This window comes from Aristolochia californica, unplaced genomic scaffold (genome assembly GCF_029961685.1).
Source record: "Aristolochia californica isolate CCGP_79_NKW_82.1479 unplaced genomic scaffold, dmAriCali1.0.hap1 SCAF_2, whole genome shotgun sequence".
NCBI lineage: Eukaryota > Viridiplantae > Streptophyta > Magnoliopsida > Piperales > Aristolochiaceae > Aristolochia > Aristolochia californica.
The window spans coordinates 13,138,709-13,163,000 of record NW_027181881.1 but is presented as its reverse complement, the minus strand read 5'-3'; the positions used below and the strand labels follow the sequence as shown (position 1 = coordinate 13,163,000).

Here is a 24,292-nt window from a genome sequence, read left to right as displayed (position 1 = left end):
TTTTACATCAAGCTGATAGACCGGCCAAAAAGAATTAGCAGCAAGAGATAATAAAATACGTACTAAGTTCATTTTGGCCACCAGAGAGAATGTTTCCTCATAATCAATCTCATAACACTGCATATAACCTTTGGCAATGAGGTATGCCTTAAGGCGAGCAACTGACCCATCTGGATTGTGTTTAACTGTATAGAGCCCATGTCTGATTCTCATAGAGTGCCTGCATTTCTTCGTCCATTGCCGCCTTCCACCCTAGATGTTTCAGAGCCTCCTGATAGGAGTGTGGGATAGAGATGGAGGAGATAGACGCAAGAAATTAACAAATTGAAGAGGATAAATCATGGTGAGACACAAAATTGGATATGGGGTGAGAAGTAGAGGGCCTAGTGCAAGTTCTAGGTTCTTTTCTTAAGGCAATGGATCGAGTATGATATTGTGGTCCAAAAGGAACAGGAGAAGATGGACTTACCTCGATGGGATTAATAAACTCCACAGGTGTGGTGTCAGCCAGTGCTTCAGGAGGTTGAACAATTTTTGTAGCACAGGGCACAACCAGTCGAGCAGAGGCTGGTTCAGAAGATAAACCTAGAGGGGCATTGTCAGAGTAGTATGAAGAGTCTTAAAAAAAAGTTACATCCCTGGACACAAGTAATCTTTGGAGAGTGGGATTGTAGCAAATATAACCCTTCTGCATGTGAGAGTTGTCAAGAGGCTGGCCAATACAACCTAACAGACTAGTCATTTAAGTGCGGAAAGCCAACCTACTGAAGAGAGGTAGACCGGAACCACCTCTGACACCCACCCCGCCCCTTACCGCTCCCCACGGGATTCGAAGGCGGGACGTGCCGGACCTAGCTCTGATACCATGTCAAATGCCTAGCCAATACAACCCAAAAGACCAGTCTGTCAAGTGCAGAAAGCCAAGTACCTAACCCATCAGTGGACTAGGGGTGGACAGAACCTAACCCAGGTGGACCGGAACCACTTAGCTCTGACACCCACCATTCTCACACTTAACTTCAGAGTTCTGAGTCAGACGCCTAGCCAATACAACCCAAAAGACCAGTCTGTTAAGTGCGGAAAGCCAAGTACCTAACCCATCGGTGGACCAGGGGTGGACGGAACCTAACCCAGGTGGACCGGAACCACCTAGCTCTGACAAGAGTATCCTAAGAAGATACACTTGATAGATTTTGGATCAAGTTTACTATGTTGTGGGGAGGTAATATGAACAAAGCATGTACAACCGAAGACTTTCAAGGGAAGCGAAAAAGGATCAACATGTGGAAACAATAAGAAATATGGGGATTTATGACAGAGAACGGAAGAGGGTAGCCTATTTATAAAAAAGCATGCAGTAAGGATGGCATGCGGCCAATAAAAGTATGGTGCTTTCATGGTATACAATAAGTTGCGAGCTACCTCAAGAAGGTGACCGTTCTTCCGTTCTGCTACACCATTCTATTAAGCGGTGTAGGCACAAGATGTTTAATGGATAATGTCATTCTCTTGACAAAAATAGTCAAGATCTCTGGAAGTATATTCTTTGGCATTATCAGACCTAAGTAAGGATTTAAAAATAGATAGTATTTCAAATCGCTCTTTAAAGAGAAATAGCCATGTGGTACGAGTAAAATCATCAATAAAGGTAATAAAGTCCTTGACTCGGGAAATGTTTAAGACACTTAAGGGTCCCCATACATCTGTGTGAATCAACAAAAAAGGAGCAACACTTTTAAGTTCTGGACGAGGTGAGTATGTGGTCCTCTGGTGTTTGTGAAAAGGAAGATGAAGAGATTGTGCGGATGGATGTCCCAACTGATGGTGCCATAAACTTGTCTCGGTGTCCTTGGTTGAGACGGTATTTATTTGAGGCACCTCCAGGTAGTAGAGCCCTCCTTATTCACGGCCTCCACCAATCACCTTCTTCGTTGTGAAATCCTGAAACACACAGGAAGTGGGTGAGAAGGTAATTGAGCAATTGAAATATTGTGTTAGCTGACTAACAGATAAAAGATTCAAGGAAAAGGTAGGAACAAAAAGAATATCTGTGAGTGGAAATGATGGTGGAACAGAGGTGGATCCTTTCCCGAGAACTTTAGTTTGGGAGCCATCAGCTATGGTAACAAATTTATTCGAGAGACAAGGAGAAACTAAGTGGAGTAGATTTTTGTTAACTGTGAGATGCTCGGAGGCCCCTGAGTCAATTATCTAGGATGAAGAGGAGGAAGTGGCAAAGAGTATACCTGAAGTGGTGGTTGTAGTAGCAGTAGTTGAGGAGGAACTTGGAGGAGAGAGCATCAGAATTTTCATTTTCTGGAATAAGCCATACTCATCATCGGTAAAGGTTTTCTTTTCTGTTGGTGGGGAGCCTTAACCCATAACAGTATGCCATGGATTTTCCAACACTGATCTATAGTGTGGCCATATTTCCCACAATGGGTGCAGTCCCTGCCTTTTGTTTTGAATAAACCATTCCTTCCACCTCTTCCTTGTCCTCCTCTATAATTTCTTCCACAGCCTCAGCCGCAAATGGTTGATGTTCCCCCATGCCCGGAGTACATAGCGGATAACACTTTAGAAGGAGAAGGGGAAAAAAATCTAGAATGCGGAGTAATGTGGCACATATATTATCAAAGGTGGGAATATTAGAGGCGCTAAGGAGTTGACTATTAGCAACCTCAAGATATGGCTTAATATTTGCTAGGCAAATGGTAGTGGCTAAGGTTTCCTTCTGCTTGTCTTGGATAGAGACATCGGTGGAGGTAGGCTGAGCTAGCTTCCATTCTTGAAGAAGGCCTCTAAAAGGAGCCAAATATTCATTGATATTTTCTCTTTGTTTAGTGTTAAACATTCTTTGGAGAATATCATATGGTCTGTGTAAGTTATCAGAGCTAGAGTACAACTTAGCTCATGTCTCCCAAATTTGCTTGGCGGTGTCGAGATGAACAACATTGTTGGAGACAGGTTCTTCCATGTTGTTGATGAGCCAACTAATTACCAAAGTATCATTTTTTAACCACTTAGCATAAGCAACTTCTTCTTCATCAATGGGTGGCCCAAGTTTGGTGAGGTGACCAAGTAGGTCCCTTATCATAAGGAATCGTCGAACCGATGTGGACCAGCTTAAGAAATTTGATATTCCTCGCAAGGATATGGTAATAATCTTGAGAATATCATCCTAGCTACCCATGTATTCTTCAATCATAAGAGGTCATTCAAGGGTAATAATGTACTCAAATTTGAAGTAGCCTAAGTAAGCAGCTTGGAGATTCAAGTGCAGCCAAGACTAGCTCGGGTAGATGGGAGGAGAACCTGAGCTTATCAAGCCTTTAGGCAAGGAGGGAACCCTCTTAGGCCAGTAAACTTGCTGGCCAAAAATTTCTATAATCAATTCTCTAGTCTTCCTTGTAGAGAATAGCAAAAATCAATCAATAAGCATTAGATCAAGTAAGGTGAGGTGGCAATTTCGAATTAGATCTTTCCAAAATTATTCCAAAAATATATTTGACTCGAACTTAGAATAAACCAGTATAGATTCACTTCATCATGAATTAGGCATGATATAAGTGATTGAAAATCAAACAAATCGGGCCTAATCAAGAAGATATTGATTGAATGTGAGATCTCAAAAAACAACAATCTTTCTTCAAATAGATTGGCGCCAACTAAACTTTCCAAATGACCATTTCCTTACTTATTTTGTGTTTACTTCCTTTTAAGTAAAACACAATATTCTCTTCTACATTTTTCAAGAACAATCAACCAATTCTCCAAAAAATCACAAAACCGAGTAGAGTTCTTCAAACAACTCGGTTAATGGAGAAGCATAGCATAGAAGCTAAGTAATTAGATTTCTAAAATCCAATGGATAAAAAACCACTCATAATAGGCTCAAGAACATTTTTCTTCATCAGGAAAATCTTGTTCCCACGAAATTATAACTGCCTTGGTAAACTTCTTCTAATCTGAGATGCATAAATCTCAATAATTTCATAAGATAAAGACAACAATAAAATCATCTCTGAACCATCTTCTAAAGGTTAGAAAACCAAGAGCATTAAGTCATAATAACAAGAATGAAAAACTTATCTCACAAGCTTCAATCTTGCTTCACAAAGAGCTTTCTATGAGTAGTTTTGATCATAACTTCTTAGAGTATTCTTTTGACGTGGGGATCCTAAATTTGATGCTCTGATACCATGATGAATTTAGAACCCCATGCTTGAAACCTCGAACAAGATGAGAGAGGAAGAAGAGAAGGGAGAGAGAAGAGAAAAAGAGCAAAGAGAGAGAGAAAGAGAGAGAGAGAGAGAGAGAGAGAGAGAGAGAGAGAGAGGAGAAGAGAAAAAAGAGAAAAGAGACCTTAGGTTAGAGAGAGATTCTTCCACGAGTTGAGAAGAGGAGAGTTTGATTGAATCCTTCAACCAAGACCCCTATTTATACTATTTCCATTACATATTTAGGGAAACTCCTCAATCAATTAGGATCCCTAATATCCCTAATTACATCAACTTCGTTCGTGACTCATTGGAACTGAATGACAAAGCTTGAAGTGGCTTCCATCGGAACACAGATGAAGGACATCTTTGATCCAACGATAGAGGAGATGGGAATCACCTGTCCGGAGCTCTGGGCGACTTTCTCCACTATAACTCTGTGTTTTCCGTAGCTGAAACGGAAAGGGGGGTTCCTTTTCTTTCGCAGGGAGATCGTCTTCCAGCTGGCGTCGAAACCTTCCATAGGAAGTTCCGCTGGCTTGTCGGAGGGAAGGTTCAAGGTTTTCTGTTTCGGAATTTCTGTCTTCTCGGAAAGTCAACTTCTTTCCGTCGATTGTCATCGAAGGAGTCTACATCCTTGCCGGAAGTCTGCCATCGAGGGTTCCGATCACCGGCTGTAGGGATGGTGACCGAAGAAAGGTCTCGATTCATTTTCGAAAATCGACGCACGTTACGCGTTTCACCGGCGCACAATAAGCGTCGACTGCCGCACGTTACGCGTAACGTTATTTTTCTTCGATTTTTGCCCGAAATCGCCTCTCTCTCACGCTCATAGACTTTAAGAGAATTTATACTTGGATGAAAAGTATTTAAGTCTAGTTTCAGAAGAAAAAAAATTCATGTCAATCTGATATATATTTAAGGATATATTCGCATTGGAAGAATTAAAGGTCATAATGATATCCTATTGCATTGAAAAATCCGAATTTAAGCCATTTGTTTTGCATCACTTTTTGAGTTGTTGTTATTGATCAACTATATCAGGAAAATATCTCACTTACCCCTTTTTCGGTTACTACATCTATGTTATTTGGTTCAAGCTGGGAACATTGCCATTACCTGCTAGCTTGAGGGGGATAAGTACAAGAAGTACAAGAAAGAGGTATTTTATTCCATATGTTATGGTAAGTTTTATGTGATCAAAATATTCAAGAAAGGGGGAGCACAAAAGATTGAAGCTTTTGCATCTAAGAAGAAATTTTTTGCAGCAAAGAAAATTGAAGATCAAGAATCCTGAGTCGCAGTAATAATTGTGGTAATTATTGGTGATACCTGACTCGGCTCGACTCGATTCTATTTCTCTGACTGGATTATTATTTTGAGATATTCGCAACGTATTCCTTGGTCAGCATATTGTATCGGATTATTTCATGGGTCCTTTACAAGGATTTTTATTATTTTGGTTCGTTTTATATAGGCCCAGGCCCATTTTAGCTGCAGCTATTGTATCTCTATAAATGAGACATTATTATTGAAGAAGTGGTGGCCTTAGCATCCTATCTTCCTCTTTACCCATTACCCATTGGTTATTTGGCAACCTTTCTCCTACCATCCTTTATTTGACTCTCACATATATCTTTGGGCCAACCTTTTGTGTTGCTTCAGTTGGGAGTTTAAGTCCATCATGGTTGGGTGTTTTAAGTCCATTGAGACTTTTTTTCATATATATATACCCATGGGTCTTTTATCGTCTTGTGAATGATAGGCATTACCAACTTATCACGTCTATTATTGTCGTCTTGTGAATGACAGGCATTTATCACGTATCACATCTTTTATCGCCGTCTTGAGAATGACAAGCATTTATCACTCATTTCTACCTGTGAGAGTTGATGCCCGGGTTGGGACACCGTGATGGAGGAGCTTATTACTACATATATGTTACCCCCCCCTTAATTGGCATTTATTACTCCTACCACTTGAGAGTCATTGTCCTGTGGAGGGACACGGTGATGGAGGAGTTTTTACTACACTTTTGAGCACTACGTATAGACCCACTACCTGTGAAAGATAGGAGTGCCACTACCTGGTAATGATAGGAGTGTGCCCTACATCCAGCATGGGTTATGACTGAAGTATGGAGCGATGTCATATGACTTGGAGTGATTTTACTCTCACTTATCGTATGCCAGTTGTGCCTCATGGAAGAGAGCATCAGCGTGAGGGAGAGTGTTGGAATATATGGAGGACTGCCATTTTATACGAGAAGACCTTACACATCATTTGCAGCAAGCTAGGAGTTCATGATGTTCTCTCACCCCCAACTTGAGGGGGAGTATTGGAAAATGGGTCTAAGCCTATAAGATATGGACCCACCATAATCACACGAGCTGGTGGGACCCACCATCCCACCACGTGAGGTGGCATTATGAGTCTTACACAATAAGAAGTCTTACAGAGCAACAATTATTATGGAAGGAGGTCTCACAGAAGAGTTTCAGTTTAAAGGTGTTTTAGTCATGTTAGTCTTCTATTTATATTGGGTTATTTAATTATGCTAGGACTTATTTTTCAGTGTTGTTTGGGTGTCATTGGGACAAAGGTATTTAATTTTAATTGGACTCTACTACTTTCCTCTATTATAAATAGAGGTTCATGTACTCTGATTATAAGAAGCCAATGAAGTATTTCTCTTTTCCATAAATTCAACAAGGACAACAAAAAAATTAGCCTTATTCTATTAGGAGTTTGTATTTAGGTATGGTAGCATATGAGAGCATTGCATTTTTGGAGGATCATGACCCTTTTCCCCTCTAAAGTGTGATAAGACCCAATATCAATATCGGGAATATAGAATTGAAGTCTTCATTCAGTCGAATAGCTTAGATATGTGGGAATCCATTTGCAATGGACCCCATTTTCCATCACAAAATTGAATGATAGATTGATAAAATTAATGTCTCCAAATGGGTTATTCCATCACAAAAAATTGAATGGTAGATTGAATGGTAGTATCCTTTGCTGCTTGTCAAAAACTCTCTTCCCCCTTTGCTTCTTCTCCTCTCCTTCATATTTTCTTCATTTTTGCATATTTATCATGTTTTATGCCCCAGCTCTTGCTCCTTAACTAAAGTTTGGACTGCATCACTGATGCTAGTCGATCCCTCCATGAATAGAATATGTAACAAAAAATCATACCCAAGAGATGGCTATACTAGTCAAGTCAGACAGGTTCTAGGAGCATGTTGCATTTGTATTAGGATCTCAAAAAGGTTTGTCCAGACAGACCAAAACACATGTCATATGGTCTTGAAAACTTATTACCAATAACCTCTTGCTAAAGTATTAAAAACATCAATAAACACTTCCTGAAATCTTTCAGAACATTCTCAACATTACATTTGCCAGCACATAAAGTTTTAAGAAACTTCAAACAGAAAACTCAACCAGAAGCTTCCTTTCATAAGCATGCAATAAATAAAGAAGCTTATGTCCTATAAAAACGACAAAGAGAGAGAGAGAGAGAGAGACAGAGAGAGAGAGAGAAGGGTTGCAGTTAGACTTCCCACATGCCTTTCCTGTCCGTCCAGTTTGCGTCCAACACCAGGCACCAAATTGGTCATAGTCATTACCTATAGAACGCATAATAGTCATAGCAAGTGAAGTTCCTGCATAAATAAATCCCTTCATTATTTTTAAAGAAAAAACCATATCCTAAAGTGTCTTATACGGTCACAAAATGGATGTTAATTTTCATGACTTCTTTCTCTTGAGTGGAGCCTTCCCACATGGTCAATAGAAGATTCTCATCCCATGTTCAAAATGAGGTAACAATAGCAAGCAGGTTCTCAAATGCTATCATCTTTTTTCTCTTATATGTTCGAAAGAACATTTTCTTTTATGTTAAGTAAATATTTCCATTTTAATAGATAAAGAACGATCCAAAGTATAAACTCTTAATGGGGTTGGTAAACTTGTTTCCCTAAAACTCAATTCAGAAAGTGAAATGAAAGCTTTCTTAAACATTATGGGAAAACTTGAAATGTTTCTGCTGCAATATATGCTGAGGGGTATTATGATCTTTTTACTTTATATGTGTTTCCTTTCATAGGTCAGATGTCTTAATGATGTTATGACACTTCGTTTCATACAGTTTTTGTTCTATTCTGATATGTAATGAGCAAGTTATAAGGTTTTTAGGTATGAGTGGTAGTTTTGTCTATTCATGCAATGTTATTAAGTGGTTATATAAAAAGGAAGTTGGGGTCAAGTTTCAACCCTAACTACTGCTACTGTTTTTTGAGCTGCTTTCTTTCATCTTCTCTCTTTCTTGTCTCTGTCCTCTTCCTTCCACTTCTTAATCTTCAACCTCTACATGCTATCAAAGCAATAAGATCCTGTTGTGGAGGAGTTTCGGGTACTTCCAGACCTGTTGATATGCAATTTTTCCAAAGAAGGTTCTTTTTCAATTTGCTCAGCTGATCGGACATAAAAGTTAAAACTTTTCTTGACCTATTGTATCATAACGTTAAGTTTGATGGCTAGTGCTGCTAACTGAGCAGCTTGATATATTTTTTTGTGCCCCTAGAAGGTTGTTTGATGTTGTTTCTCTAGACCTGCCATCAGTAAATGTTCCAAATTTGTTCCTTAGTTTGCATCATCTATAATTTGTATCTTATCATTGATCCGAGTTGGATTCCATGATTCTAGTGATTTATTGTTTGTTGTTGTCTATCAAAATGAATTTTTGTGCCCTAATTTTGAGGTGTGTGACCCTCTTCATCTGTGTAGGCAAGATAAGGTGTTAGCGTGTGTGTTTTGTTTTTTTTTGTGTGTGGGTGTGTGTGAGTGGGAAAGGGGGGGGGGGGGGGGGGGGGGGGGGGGGGGGGGGGGGGGGTGGTTTGGGTGCTTTTCTCGAGTTGTTTCTTGTGTTGATTGAGTACCTTTGTTGGATATAATGGCTGATACTGGTTAAGTTGTTACTTGTGTGAAGTCCTTTGACAGGCTTGAGTCTAAAGACTTAAGTTCCATTCAAATTACAATTGATTTTCAGGACTCCATGGATTACATCTTGGGTAAAGAAGAGAAGGCATGTGGGTGAAGAAAAATGGAGGAAAGAATGGGGTTATGGACTTGGTCCAAACCCTCCCCCCCCCCCTTAAGCTTTATTTATAGATGAAAAAAGTAAAATATTACAATTATAACCTTCACCCTAGTAAGTGTGAAGAAGAGACAAGAAATAAACTTTTTTTTTTGAAATAGAAATAGTAAAGATAAAAGGAAGCATAAACTAATTAAATCAATGACACCTCAAATTACATCATATCTTCCAACACTCCCCCTCAAGCTGGGAGGTAATGGCAGTGAGCCCAGCTTGAAACAAGTAACATAGATGTAGTAATAATTTCCTCCACCACGGTGTCCCAAGGATAAGTATGACACCGGGCACAAACTCTCAAAGTGTAGAAATGGGCGATAAGTCGAAACCAACCTCAAATGATTTCGAACAAATATAGTGATAATAATAATCGCTAAAGTGGCTAACGTCTGTCATTCACAAGTCGGCAATAAAAACCTAAGGGTACTAAAAAAAAGTCTCAATGGACTTAAAAACACCCATATATAAAAAGGACCAACCAAAGCAACGCTCTAAAAAAGTTGGCCAAAGGGGTAACTGAGAGTCAAATAAAGGACAATAAGAGAAAGGCTCTCAAATAACAAAAGGGTAATGGGGAATCAATAGGAAGATAAGGTGAAAAAGTCGGGGTCACCATGTGCTTTATTTTCCTAGGTAATTCAAATATCCAACTTATGAACTAATGGCAACAACAGTCAGCAAATAATAAACCCAAGGCAAGCAACCGAGTCCTTCAATAATAAATGTCTCAATCAAAGAGACACAATAGCAAGTACGGTAATGGGCCAATGCCCAAATAACAAGTACCAAATATTCAGTTATATAATAGCGGATAACCGGTAAAAAATTAAAGTCTTGTTTTTTTTCTTATAAAGATATATTTATACTAACAAGAGAAAATTTTACAAAGGAAGAGGGAGCAAATCCCGAACAACAAGAGATTATAGGGTCGCTCCCTGCTTGGCTAGCACATCTGCTGCCGAATTTGCAGATCTCGGTATGTGAGACCAAATACAAGAGAGTAATGAGGTAATATCTAAAATCTCCCGAAAAATGTCCCAATGGCGCCACGGTGGAGGGGAAGCACACCCGCTCCATCCAATGACCACCTTCGAGTACCCTTCAATGTGAAGTGGACCACTGCAATTGTCTCTTAAAATGCGAAGCCCATTGAGGAGGCCATAGAGTTCAGCCGACGTTGAATCAGAAATGCCTAACGGGTCAGCATAAGAGAAACACTGATTACCGGATGGATCCGAAATAACTCCCCCAAAACCAGCGATCCCAGGATTGCCGAGAGAAAAGTCATCAAAATTCAACTTTAGGTAAACAGCTTCCGGGGGACTCCACTCCTGCATGACTTGAACCTTGGTCCCAAAGTGCATCTTTGCCAAATTGCTCCAGCTATCACGAATAGAGGACCCCTTGGAGGAAAAGGACTTCTTAGTCAAAAGCCAAGTGGAAATTTGCCCCGACATCCTGTCCGCTACCCTTACCGCTGATTCACTTCTAGTATCCAAACGTCTCCTGTTACGTTCATTCCAAAACCCCCACAGAACGAAACTGGCACAGGCGGAGATCATCACTTTACCGAGACCAAAAAGGGGATAGCCAATGAGCGACTTGCTGAAGGAGATCAGATCAGTAGACATACAAAATCGCAGCCCCAACTTGCAAAGGACAAAGGTCCACACATTCTATGAGAAGGAGCATTGTAGCAGAATATGACTAGTGGTTTCAGCCTCAGTATTGCAAAAAGGACACAGGGGGTCGATAGATGGGTGGCCCCTTCTTCTAAGCACATCTGCCGTGAGAATCTTACTTTGGCAAGCACTCCACATGAAGAATTTTATCTTTGGTAGTGCACAGAGACGCCATACAAAGTATATTTCATGCTCCCTTTGAATCGAATTCTAGCCATTAATGTATTTGTATGCAGATGAAACTGAGAAGGTGCTGCTTTTGTCAGGCCACCAAATATGCTTGTTAGCATTGGAAGGTCTAATTCTGACAGAATTCAATGAATCCAATAAGCAGCTTGCTTCCAAAGGCTCTGTGTCGGAGAGTCCCCTTTGGGGATGTAGGCTCAGAGCACCCCCCTCAATAGCATCGGCTACTGCTATCTCCCTTTGTGTAGAAAGGAGGAATAGATTCCTGAAGGAGATCCGCAAAGGTTCCTGCCCTGTCCACCAATCATCCCAAAATTTAAGGGATCTACCGGTAAAAAATTAAAGTCCTCAAGAGTAATAAGGACACATGAAATAATCTGCAGCGAGTCCATCCTTGAACAAGGAAGTTGTACACCAAGTAATAGGTTGATGATGTAATTAGTTTATGTTTCTTGTCTCTTCTTCACTCTTACTAGGGTGAAGGATAAAATTATAATATTGCACTTTTATCATCTATTAAAATAGCTTAAGGGGGAGGGTTTGGACTAAGTTCTTTCCTCCCTTTTTCTTCTCCAACTTGCCTTCTCTTCTTTACCTAAGATGAAATCCATGGAGTCCTGAAAATCAACATGGTATCAGAACTTTGATTTTCAGGACTCCTAGCTATGATTTTTTTAATTCCAAACTTGTTATTGCTCAGTGGATGAACAACTTGTTGATGATATCTTGTCTTTGATCATTCTTTGCTGTCTTTGCTACTGAGTCGAGACAGTTGTGTATCATGTCTCGTTCAATCCCTTCCAGTTCTAGATATGGGTCAGACAGTTGCTCTTAAGGTTGGTATGTCCTGTGAAGATTGAGTTGGCACCCACCGTGGGGCTGATAGGACTCTTGTTCTTGGGTCGAAGGGTCTAACTCTCATGTTCCTGTGTGTGGATTCTTTGTCTTCTTGATTTTCACCTGGCCTCCCCAGAGGACCAAGGGAAATTCATTGTCAAATACTACTCCAGGTCAATAGCCTATGTTGGTGGTGCCACCGTACTGCACCCACCAGTTTACAGTCTTTGGATCCAAAGCAATGGAAAGTGGTAGTACAAACTCATACCCCAAAAGCATAAAAATGTGATCAAAAGCAGCACCCAGTGAAATATCTTTGTTAGTTTGCACAAACCCAGGACACAAAAGATCAAAACACCCAGTGCCCTGTGATCCATCAACCGTCCAATATGCGAAAAACCGTGTTCAACTATCACCATATAGCTGAGGATACACAATCCATCCGCTCTCTATTGCAGTGAACATCAGGTAAGTCAGAACAATTGAAACTCAGAAGCAGCATTTTTTTCATCGTGATCCTCGCAAGCCTGTCGTTCACCGCTGATGCTCCGGCTCTGGCTGTAGTTCCTACCTTCGGCTGTTAGTAATCTGCTTAACTTGATATTCAGTTGATCTTGAGCCACGCTGTTTTCGGATTTAGTCGACACATTGCTATCCTTCTGGCTTGTCTCCTTTGCTGGCATGAGATAGTTGCTGCTGGAAGTCTCCCATAATGTTCTGGCATTCTGTTGACACATCGTCATCTTACAACCTTGCAATCTTCCCATAATCTTCACCTGCATTAACTTGCTCTGTCTGGTGGACGTGCTCTGCTCTCATGCAGCCTGTCTGCTCTCTTCTCAATCAAGAAATGTTGCTGTTTTGGATAACTTTCGCTGCTGATTTCTCGGTGTTGTTTTGACAACCGAACCTTAAGATGGACATCGTCCTTACGTTACGACGTTGATTTAGCTTACCTTGGTTTCATTTGGCTGTCCTGATCTATTGATCCTTATCTTCGGCATCCACTAGGTATCCATGAACTGCTCCCTACCTATTTGGCTGATCTGATCTTACTGCTATCTTCAGAAGGCTTACTGCTGTTAATCCGGGAAGATACTTCCGAGTTACTGATTTATCCTCACTTTGCCAGGTTCGAACTCGGACCGACTATCTCTTAAGTCTAGCTCTAATTCTATCTCTGGTTTTCTGCTGAAAGTTGCCATTGCTGCTATCCATCCCAAGTTGGCGAAGATCGCATATTGAGCTTATTCTTCGCTGGCCTTTCCATTATCCAGCCAGATCAAATTTCCAAGAAGCACTCTGCTCTATCCTCATTCTGCCCGATTTATCTCAGATTTCGAACCAGTGACATACATATCAGCCTATATTAGCCAACTCGTTTTATGACTCGGACTCGACTCGGTCTTGACCCAGAACTTATTACTTGATCCCGAGCCACACATACTGGTCTGGTAATGGTATTTTACCGTTGACTCTGCTCACTCTAACTCGGATTGACTCATTATCCAGTGAGTACTGATCTGGCTGACTCGGTACTTAACTCAGACTCATGAGTCAGCCTAACTTGGTCGTCTCAACTCGATCTCTTGACTCAATCTGCGTCTTCCACTCTGCTCGGATTGACTCAATACCTTACTCGTTTTTTTGTGACTCAACTTGACTCACTCATTCACTGTCAAATCTGCTATCTGCTACGACTTGAATTCGGCTTACTAATTACATCAATGACAACCAAATTACATCATATCTTCCAACAATTACCTACATTAGATTGAATGAACATCTATTTGAATTGGTCCCAATCGATTAGGATGTTTCTTAAGGCCAAAAGGAAAGGTAAGTACCTCCAAGATGATCACTCCCTTTCCAATGACTGAAGATTAGGAGGCTTAGGACAGCAAGGTTATGACTTGGTGGTTCAACAGTACGAAACCCTATATTAATCAAGTGATAGGGTGTGAGACAGCAAAGGAGATATGGAAGTCCATTAGTCCACTTATGCTACGACCCTTAGAGTCAGCAAAGGCAGCTACCTCAAGCCAATGAGATCTCCAAATAGTGCTAGTAAATCATTGAAATGATGGCAGTTTACTAATCCAATAATGATTATAACAAATAATATGTTCTATAACACCAACAATAGAATTTGAAAAAATTTCAAAATACTCTAGCCTTTCTTTCTTCCATAGAACCCAAATAGATGCATAAAAAGCAATCAACCATACCTCCTTCCTAGATTTAGATAAAGATTATGCAAACATTTTTATCCTAAGTCTGGAAAAATAATTAAAATACAAAAAGGATAAGATTATAATGTACTACTTAGTTTATTCTAATGTTTATTACCTTGGTTTAATCGAATGTTTGAGGTCCATGTAGGACTGAGAGTCTGTTTGGGTCAAATATATTGCTGTTATTTTGTTGACGGCTATAGCAGGGTGACCTGGATCTATTTGATAAAAAACATGATTAAAAATTTTGAATGCATTCATATCTTTTATAGAGAATAAAAATTCAGCCTAGTTTTAATATTTACATTTTCCAGTCTAACAATGCTCCTGACTATATGTATAAGAAATTTGATGAGTTTTAATTGTTCTTAGTATTTTTCTGACTTCTTGTATAGCAAAAACATAGATTTGTTGAAAGAAAGAATGGTCACATATTGGATATAGCCAAAATATTTATGTTCTAATGAAGGTTCCCAAAAGATTTTGTAGGGATGTTATACTTATTACATTTAAGCTTAGCACTTTCAACACCATCATCTTTGTTCTCACGTCTTTATTTGTACTTGTTTTTAGGCTCTTTAGTGGACAAGTTTTCTACTTGTCCCATTAAATCTGTCTTCATGGGTCATTCTCATAGACAAATTGTCTCCTTGTCCCATTAAATATATCTTCTTAGGTATTTCTCGTATTCAAAAATGTTGTAAGTGCTTTCCCAATTAACAAAAAAGTTGTACATTTCCACCAAAGTTACATTCTTTGAGAGTCCATCCTACTTTTTGGAGTTGGTAAAAGTTTCTAATGAGTTTTTGCCTTCCTTGGATCCACTTAAAATTTCTGATGATGTATCAATTTCTATAGGAGGAACAAAACAAGCCACTATTGGTATACACAAGTTAGAAGAAGAGAAACTTACAGGAAGAGTTGCAAGTTGCTCCTCAACCACAATCATCAACTTCACTCCGAGATCCATGAAGTACTATTTTATCTGACCTTTTCTTTTTTCATCTAATCTACCTATTTCACTTAAAAAAGGGGCAAGATCTTCTATTCAAGATCATATTTTTATATTTATTTTATTTGACCATTTGTCTCATCTGTATCAAATGTTGAGTGGGAAGAAGTCCCATACTAAAAAATGAGAAGAAAAGTTAATAGATAATAAGGTTGAGCAATAGGTCTCCTAAGTGGCTAGTCATTTGGGATGGAACCAGACTCAATCCAAAAACCCAACATGGTATCAGAGCAGGTTGTGCGTGTGGGCTAAGGCTCAGTTTGTGTTCCCCAAGTTATTTGGGTATTGTATGCTCTATAAGGTAGGAGTGTGTGTTGTGAGTTCCATGGAGGAGTCTGTGCCCCCAATAGAGGGTCTCAGGCCAGTTATGTGTAAGCTTAGACATCAAGGGGAGTATTGAGTGGGAAAAAGTCTCAAATTGAAAAATGAGAAGAAAAGTTAATGGATTATAAGGTTGAGTAATAGGCCACCTAAGTTGTTAATCATTTTGACATGGAACCGGACTCAATCCAAAAAAACCAACAAGTTTCCTCTCTATTCTTTGTATGTTATTCAAAATCCTATCATGAGGTCGTAGAGCGTCCAAAGTGGATACACCCTACGATTGAAGAATTGCAAGTTGGTGAACACATGGGACTAGGGTGAACACCTCAAACATATAGAAGTAATTAGAGTATCAAGTTGGTTATATGGAAAACCAAGAAGCAAATAGTAGTAGCCAAATCTAGTGCCAAGAATAAGTATACTCATACAATCTATGAATTAATGTGGGTTAAGTCTTTAGTGATAGAATATGATTTTCAAGTGGACAAGCTAATGATGGAGTGTCATAAGCAATCTTTATTGTAAGCAATTTTGTGTTTCATAAGAGCAAGTACACTGAAGTCAATTGTCATTTTATCTTGAGATTTTGTAATGAGTTAGATAGCTACTCCATATGTGAAATTTGTGTTGGCCTCTAGATCCCCATTGAGACAAGTTACTAATGATGTCAATCAAGAATGCTTTGCAACTCAAAAAGCCTTCAACAGAAATTTTTGCCAACATATCTGTTTGACCGGCCAAAGACAGTCTAAACGACCCATATAGAAAGGAAACCAAGAAGCTCATTCTGGAAAGTATATCGTCCAAACGCCTTGGCAAAGTCATCCAACCGGACATCCCTCACCCAACTAGATAGAAGAGAAAGGAGGCTTAGTTAGAGTCCGTTTGCCCAAGCAATCAAACTCCAAGCCTGATGAATGTAGAAAAAGAAAAAGAGGAAAACAAGATCATGTGAAGACGGTCGATTGGACTACCCCCGTCTGACTGGACTGCCCTTGTCCAACCGGACACGAGAGGGAAATGGTTTTACAAATACCAATTCACCCAGTTGTTTGGCTAGCCAGAAGAAAATCAAGGAGGCTACTTATGAAGGCTGACTGATCGGACAGAAACCATCCAACCAAAGATGAAAGAGAAAATATACTAAAATGCTCATTGGATCGTTCATCCTAATGACCAAGACAATGAAGCCAAACACTCAAAAGAGAAGGAAAAAACATTTAATGAAGACCGTTTGACTGGTCCATAGCCATCCGAACTATTCAAGAAAAGTTGTGAAACAAGATTGAAGGTTTTGATTCAGCCAAGATAGGTCTTCAGAATATGTAAATGACCTATCAATGTTAATAGTAGCTCATTTCAAAAATTTCTTTTACTCAAGAGTTTTAATTGAGATTACATCAAGATATACAAAAGACAAAAGGTCCCTTTCCAAGCGCGAGACTTAAAAAATTTGAATGTTGTGAACAAGGCTATTTAAGTAGATTTCGTCCCATGTTTATTTCTCTCTCAATTCCTAAGCAAAATTGACTACTCCTAAATGCTCTAATAGTTTCAAATCAAATTTGAATATAGGAAAATTCTTTTGAGCTCATATTTGAAATATTTATTTACTTAGCATTTTTCTTTTTTTTTTATGAAATGTGAATTTATTAAGAGAACAAAAGGAGCTAACTCCTGACAACAAGAGATTGTAAGGATGCTCCTTGCTTGGCTAAAGCATCTGCCACTGAATTCGCTGATCTCGGAATGAGAGACCAGAAACAATCAAAGAGCTTAACAATATCCAGAATTTCAAAAAAGGCATCCCAATGGCGCCACAGAGATGAAGAGGTATTTTCGCACCAAATGATCACCACTTTAGAGTTTCCCTCAATCAGGATAAGTCGGAAGCAATGATCGCGAAAAACACGAAGCCCATTAAAAAGGCTTTGAAGCTCAGCCGTCGTGGAGTCTGCAATACCAAGAGGACCAGAGAAAGAGACAATCTGGTTCCCAAAAGAGTCACGAATCACACCACCAAAACCGGCTAAGCCAGGATTAACAAGAGAAGATCCGTCAAAATTCAGCTTAAAGACTCCAGCAGTAGGAGGTGGGGTCCATTCGCAGATGACAGGAGGCTTCGAAGAGATATGGAGCTGGGATAGGCTTCTCCAATTATTTCTGATGGATGAACCCGAGAAAGTGGAGAAGGTCTTTCCAGAGTAAAGCCAAGTAGCAATATTGCCTGAGATGGTGTCAATGAGTCTATCTTGAGTGCTGAATTTGTTATTGAATCTTCTTTGATTTTGCTCTAGCCAGAGACCCCAGGGGATGAATGTAGAAAAAGCAGAGATCATCAATTTCCCAAGACCTGGGATAGGAGTCCCATCAAGCATACGACAAGTGGTTGTCAAGTCCTCAGGGAAGCAAAATTGGAGCCCAATTTTGTTAAGAATCGATGTCCAAATCCCCCAAGAGAAAGGGCACAAAAGAAGCAGGTGGCCAACGGTTTCTTCCTTTGCATGGCAGAAAGGGTAAATGGGGTCAACTCCGAGTTGGCCACGAATTCTGAGGTTGTCAGCAGAGAGAATCTTGTTACAGCAACCACTCCACATGAAGAATTTTATTTTTGGGGGGGGCGCTAAGACGCCATGTGAATTCTATTGCATGCTTGGGACCACGAGTGATCCCTCCTCGAATAGAAAAGATAAGCAGAGGAGACAGAGAAAGAGCCACTTTTATCTGGCCACCAGATTAATTTGTCTGATTTACTTAGCATTTTTCATGCAAGAATATTTGTCTTCATACTTTGAAGTCACATTATACATTCTAGCTTATTGATTTTTTGGGGCATTTAAAAGGGTATTTGAATAGCCTTGAAATCTTGGGAGTAGCATTATAAAAATCCAAGTATTAATGTGCTTTAACTTTGAAACACTTTGTTTGAACTTGGTCGAGTACAATGAACATGAGTCTTTGCACTTCAAAATCACTTATCGAAGTGCAAATCACTACTTGTTGCCTAAACTTTGAAAGCATTTATTATATCGAGCCGTTTTATGCGTCATCCCTCTATTTGAAAAACCAATCCAATTTATCGAGGTTCAAACTTTGAAATCTGGTAAAATTAGTACTTATTGAGCTGTTTTGGCATTGAGTAGATACTTAGGATTAGTGTACCTATCTAACAGTGCTTGAATTGTGAAATATGGCCATTGAGAGGTTTTTATATTGGGTTGAAGTGTAAGCAGGTAACTCTTGCAATTTGGGTCAAGCCTTGGCAAGACCAAATCATCCTCATCTCCAGTTGTTTGAGAGAAGCCTGTGGCACTGAGGAGAAAAGACAATTAAGCCTCGTTTGTTACTGTTGTGATCCATAAGTCCTTATTTAGGTAGGCAATGTTAAAAATTTTGTGTTCTTTGTGGGTTTGAATGTTTGTGCGTGTACCTTTGATTGTGAAATTAATTTTTTACAATGAATTGTAGTTAAAATTGTGAAGGCACATAAGACAATTAAAATTTGAAAAGAAGTCAAAAATAGCAGCAAATTTTAACAAACCAATGCAAACCCCCACCCCCAAGGTTTGTTCTTCACCGAACCTAACAATTCGAAGACCAACTAGGTAATATTTTTAACCAAGCCACAAATAAGGAATTTTATAATTCTTTTAAAAAGCCTGGGTTGTTCGACATATATGCTCTATCTTGACGAGGAGTGTTTAATAATACGTGTTAAGGAATAGTGCCACATGGATTAGTGAGATCAAAGATCTTGAACCATGATCTAACTAAATATTCAGTGAAAAAAGAAGAGAAGAGAGAGTAAGAAGAATAAATTTGATATAAATTAATCACTCAGTGATCTAACTTAATCACTCAGCTTTTTGTCGCCATCAGTTGGTACTCCAATTCAAGCTCCCCCCTGCACCAATGGCCAATCATTTCTTGAATTGCTGACATTGTGTCCACAATTTATTGTACATGGAATCACATTCCTAGATCAGTCAACTCCTTGGATGATAGGTTAGCTAAATTTGGAACCTCCCAGCAATTTCTCATTGTTTGGGACAGTTTCCCCTCCTTGTAATCTTGCTCTTCCAAGCCTATTAATATAACTCAGCATCATTTCAAAAAAAAAAAAAAAAAAAAAAAAAAGATGATATGAAGGAAGAGAGAAGTGTGAAGGAAAAATAGGAAGATGAACAGGTACAGAAAAAAACCTTAGGAGGAGGGATTCACTCTTAGATGGATGAGCCCTCCTCCTTATGTTATTTATAATCTCAAAAATGAAAGAAAACTATAATTGCCCTTAGGGCTACATAAAAGAATCTGCTTCATTGTATTACATATTTATTTCTCACACTTTTCTTCAAATTTTCTTTAATTTTCTCTCTTTTTCTCTTATTTCTAAGTTCCTGAATTGACTTTCAAGAACCAATTATAATTGAATTTGTGGAAGCAAGAGGAAGGTCCTCACCAACTCAACATGATGGCCATAACACAATGGACTTGACAAGACTACCTCTAGTAGGGGACACAATCACAGATAAAGCATCTTTTCTGTTTATACAAGCTCAGAGTGGCTGGCAGATGAGGATGAGGTGTAGTCTCTTATCTAGAAAGTCAGGCAATCATTCGTAGTGTTAGTCACATATAAAGATGAAGTTGAAATCCCACCAGACTTCTGACTCATTGGACTAATTCCAGCCTGTAGCAAGCTCGCTAGTAAAGTCCATGCTATCATATTCACATGTGATCTCCATCACATTATCAATGAGTGAAAACCATAGATTGCACACTTATAATGCTCCAAATTATTGAACTGTAAATTGAAAAAGGAAACCAATGAGCAATAAGAAGCAGGACATGAAAAAGCTTAGGGACAAAAATGGGCTTCAGAGATAAATGAAGAGGGTAGACATTTAGTTGTGTATCATCAATGGCTTACTTTATACTTCTAAATGGCACAACAAAAGAATAATTGATGGGATCTAGAGGCCTAAAGGCATGAAGATCCACTGTCCCCATCTCTTCTCAGTGCTGCCGGGGAAGCTCTTTGTTTCTATTTTGCTCGATGGCCAACAGCACGGTTGGGTCTGAGGTTTCAGCTTTAATTGCGAACAAGGGGGGGGGGGGGGGGGGGGGGGGGGGGGGGGGGGGGCAATGCATCAAATCCTCAATGTTAAAAGCACTACACAATCTCTTTTGGACAACATCGGGTTGAAAAGTCAACTGAGGCAAATCTAGCAGAATTGGTATAAAGATCGGTTCAACAGGGTAGAAAAAATGCCTGAGATCCTAGAATGCAAAGTAATATACCAGCCCCTGTCCTGCCTGAAGCTACCACTAAATAACTAGGAACTCCCATCATCAAAAGGTTTGAAGAAATACATGCAAGCAGACTCCTCTGACCATAGCCACACCCACCATCATAAGGTCATCACTAGAAGGACTACTTAATTACTTCTCACCCATAAGCTTTCAAAAAGAAAAAAATGAAGTATACATTAAAAATCAAAAGTCAACAAACTTGACCTTCTTAGCCAAATGGTTTACAAGTACAAATCCAAGTAACAGGTATTATTGAGGAGATTTCTGAATGCAAGGAAAAATTTATTCCAAACAGTTGGGTTTTCCTCAGATGCAACTCCAAATAGATCATGCCTTCGACCTGTTAGGAACAAAATGCCTAGTTTAACAGCAACCTAAGATTTCAAGTAAAAGATGATGTCCATATCAAACTTTGGATTAGATACTTGGATTGGCACTAGTTCACAGTGCTATAGATTTCCAATGATCTATACACTATCCACAGACCAGCTAATCATAGTCCTCAACTTGAGACCCAAAAAGACTCAGCCTTGGGATGAAATTTCAACTTTAGAAGGGCCTTGAACAATTTAGAACCTGATGAGATGATCAATTTCTTGTCTAACAACTTGCTCACTTTATTAGTCGAAGAGGTTCCGACAAGCCAATTTGTAGTCAACCACACCCAATCAGTTTTCTGCTGCTTCTTACCATGAACTACTCGTCTGGTCATCGTTATGGTCCATCTAAGTTGTATGTTCCAAATGCACAGGAGCTCATTCAAAAAATTCCTGCCAAGATGACCAGGGAAAAGAGGGGTTTCCATGTGGTTAACAATCTTTGCAAGCTCGACAGGTAAATAGATGAAACAATAAACCAGATCCTCACCTGTTGCCATTAAGCTTCTCAGTATGAGCGCAGATACTAAATAAATTTGAAGTGGCATATCCCTAGCTTCTCTAGTGACAATCCCTCTGCTGCCCATTTGCTTCCCAACCTCTTCATGTATCAGCCAACGTCACTCTTCGCCTTTCCCAAAACCTAACTAAACACCTTGAAAGCTGGCCGTGGCTGCTGCCATAAAGGGCTTTCAGTGCAAATACACCAAGCAAACTTTATGATGATTTAATCGAGTTATGCTTGCATTGAGCCACCTCTTGACTCCATGTTCTCTGTACTGCTGATTTTATTTTAGATTGCTTAGAGAAAGGTGATTTGACAGCATATGGCTGAGGGCAATACACTCCATTGTATCTTGAGGTTTTAGATTGATTTCCCTCCATTTTTTATTCTTTCTTGTTGAACTCAAAGCAATTATGAAATTCTATATAATCACATGTATACAAACCTACAGATACCAAAGTAAAACTATAAGCCAGTGCATAGAGGCCATTGTATGTCTCATGAAATGGAACAAATAATATTCATGAAGTTGCATATCTATGTAACTTGTAATTTGGCTCCCCAAGTGCATTTGAGCCTCATAGTTGAAACTCCACCAATTTTGTGTTCTAAAACAAGGAAATGAGATGGGCCTGGGCCATTTTACAAACTAATTCTAAGCACAATCAATTCGAACACTAAAAATTAAATGAAGCGTACCCCAAACATACAAGTGAAACATGGGCCCAAGATCTTCGACATCTGTTTTATGCCTAACCACTGTGCGATGAAGAGTGAAAGCTATTGTTGTGGTCCACATAAAAGAGGCTACACAGAAGAAATGTGTGCTATAGCCCTGAGCATAGCAGAAGAAACCTTTTGAGGGATCCCTGTAGTAAAATAAAAAAGAAAAAGGCAGAACAACCAAAAAATTGATATTCAAAAGACCAGTAAATTAAGAAGGGACAGCAACAGCTTCTAATTAGTGCTACACATCGCTCAGCTCTCTAGCACTGAGGATAATTGAAGAAGCATGCAAGAAGTATGATTATAAACGTGGTTTAATTTCAGTTGCAGTTTGGGAAGAAGTACAAAAGAACTATGGCGAAGTAGCAGTGCTACAAGTACCATGAACAATTTTGGAGCAACTGCACTATCACCATCAATAACATCACAACAGATGAGAAAAGCTTTTAATGCATCTACAGGATTACAAATTGACACAAACAACAGAAAGGTATATCCTTCTTACTCACTATTTCAGGATTCTACAGAAGAGTCTTAATTTTGCAACTAAAGAATATACCTGAAATTCCATAACTTCATAAACCCAATAATTTCCAGACAAATGCCATTGTGCATACTATATACATCATGTAAAACTGCCCAACCTCCATTTTAACCCTGAACTAAATGAGTACTCCCCAATGGCGACCTAGATAAAGCCTTTCAAACAGGAGATAAAACAAAGCTTTCTCCTCTTTAAAATTTCTGGGGAACTTAAAAACACTTGTTTAAGTCAAAACAGTTCGACAGAAAAAGTGTTATCCGTCTTAACAGTCCCAAAGGTAAAATCTGTTGCCCATAGAAGTCAAAACATGCTAGAAAATTGGTACCTCCGAATTAAATAAAAATTCATACCCAATTATGTTGAACAAACTGCAAAACATATCCTGCAACGGCAACACATTGTATCAGCAGATGACATGGGAAATTTGAGTCAGACATTCTAACAGTAAATTTAGGATAACTGATAGCAATACATTTTCGTCAAAAGAGAATTTCATTCCTCTGGTATCCAAGACTAACAGAATTCAGATCTAATAAAAATATTTCCCAATAAATAAAACATCGATTGCTCTAGAGTGTTGACACTAAGGTAGTCTGGTTGAATGTTTTCTAGAAAACATTGATTTGCAATATAGGGTGACACGAAGGTGTCAGAGTAAGATAATAATAAAGTTGACTTACAGAGAGAGCAAGGAAGAACACGAGTTTGAAGGGGAATTTGCGCAGATCTTTGAATAAAAGGTAGCAGAGGACGATGAAGGCCGAACCGGCGAGAGAAAGAGCCGAGGCACCGGCATTAACCGACGTCAGAATCCGGCGCTCCCTGACGGTGAGACCGCTGGAGGACTGGACTGCCGCACTCACCACGAGCTTTCGAGAATCCATTGAAGAGAAGCTACAGAGACTGAAGCAAATAACCGACGTCAGGTAAGAAGAAGAGCTCAATATTACTTTATTATAATAATTTTCCCAATTTTTTTCATTACCAAAGGGTTGCTTGGGCCGAGTGGTTAAGGCGTATGCATTACAAGTCACGAATTTTTGTGTTTTTTATATTTTCTTCAAATATTATAACTGTTTGCACTTTCTAAAATTGAAATCTTCTCTGTTCTTTTCTTTGTGATCAGCAAATTACCTTCTCAGATGTCATATTTAAAATTCAAATAATTCCAAGC

At 39.2% G+C, this 24,292-nt stretch overlaps 1 protein-coding gene across 1 annotated transcript in view; it reads right to left on the bottom strand.

Moving 5' to 3' along the window:
* The window catches only part of LOC137956161 (G-protein coupled receptor 1), a 43,578-nt gene extending 19,576 nt beyond the window's left edge, over window positions 1-24,002 (bottom strand). Inside the window, exons 1-4 of the mRNA XM_068803528.1 lie at window positions 23,799-24,002; window positions 23,469-23,500; window positions 22,548-22,717; window positions 7,794-7,888 (exon numbers count right to left, since the gene is read on the bottom strand). Coding sequence (XP_068659629.1) covers window positions 7,794-7,888; window positions 22,548-22,717; window positions 23,469-23,500; window positions 23,799-24,002 — 501 coding nt within the window. The remainder of the gene's footprint in view (window positions 1-7,793; window positions 7,889-22,547; window positions 22,718-23,468; window positions 23,501-23,798) is intronic.
* Window positions 24,003-24,292: the final 290 nt, after the last annotated feature.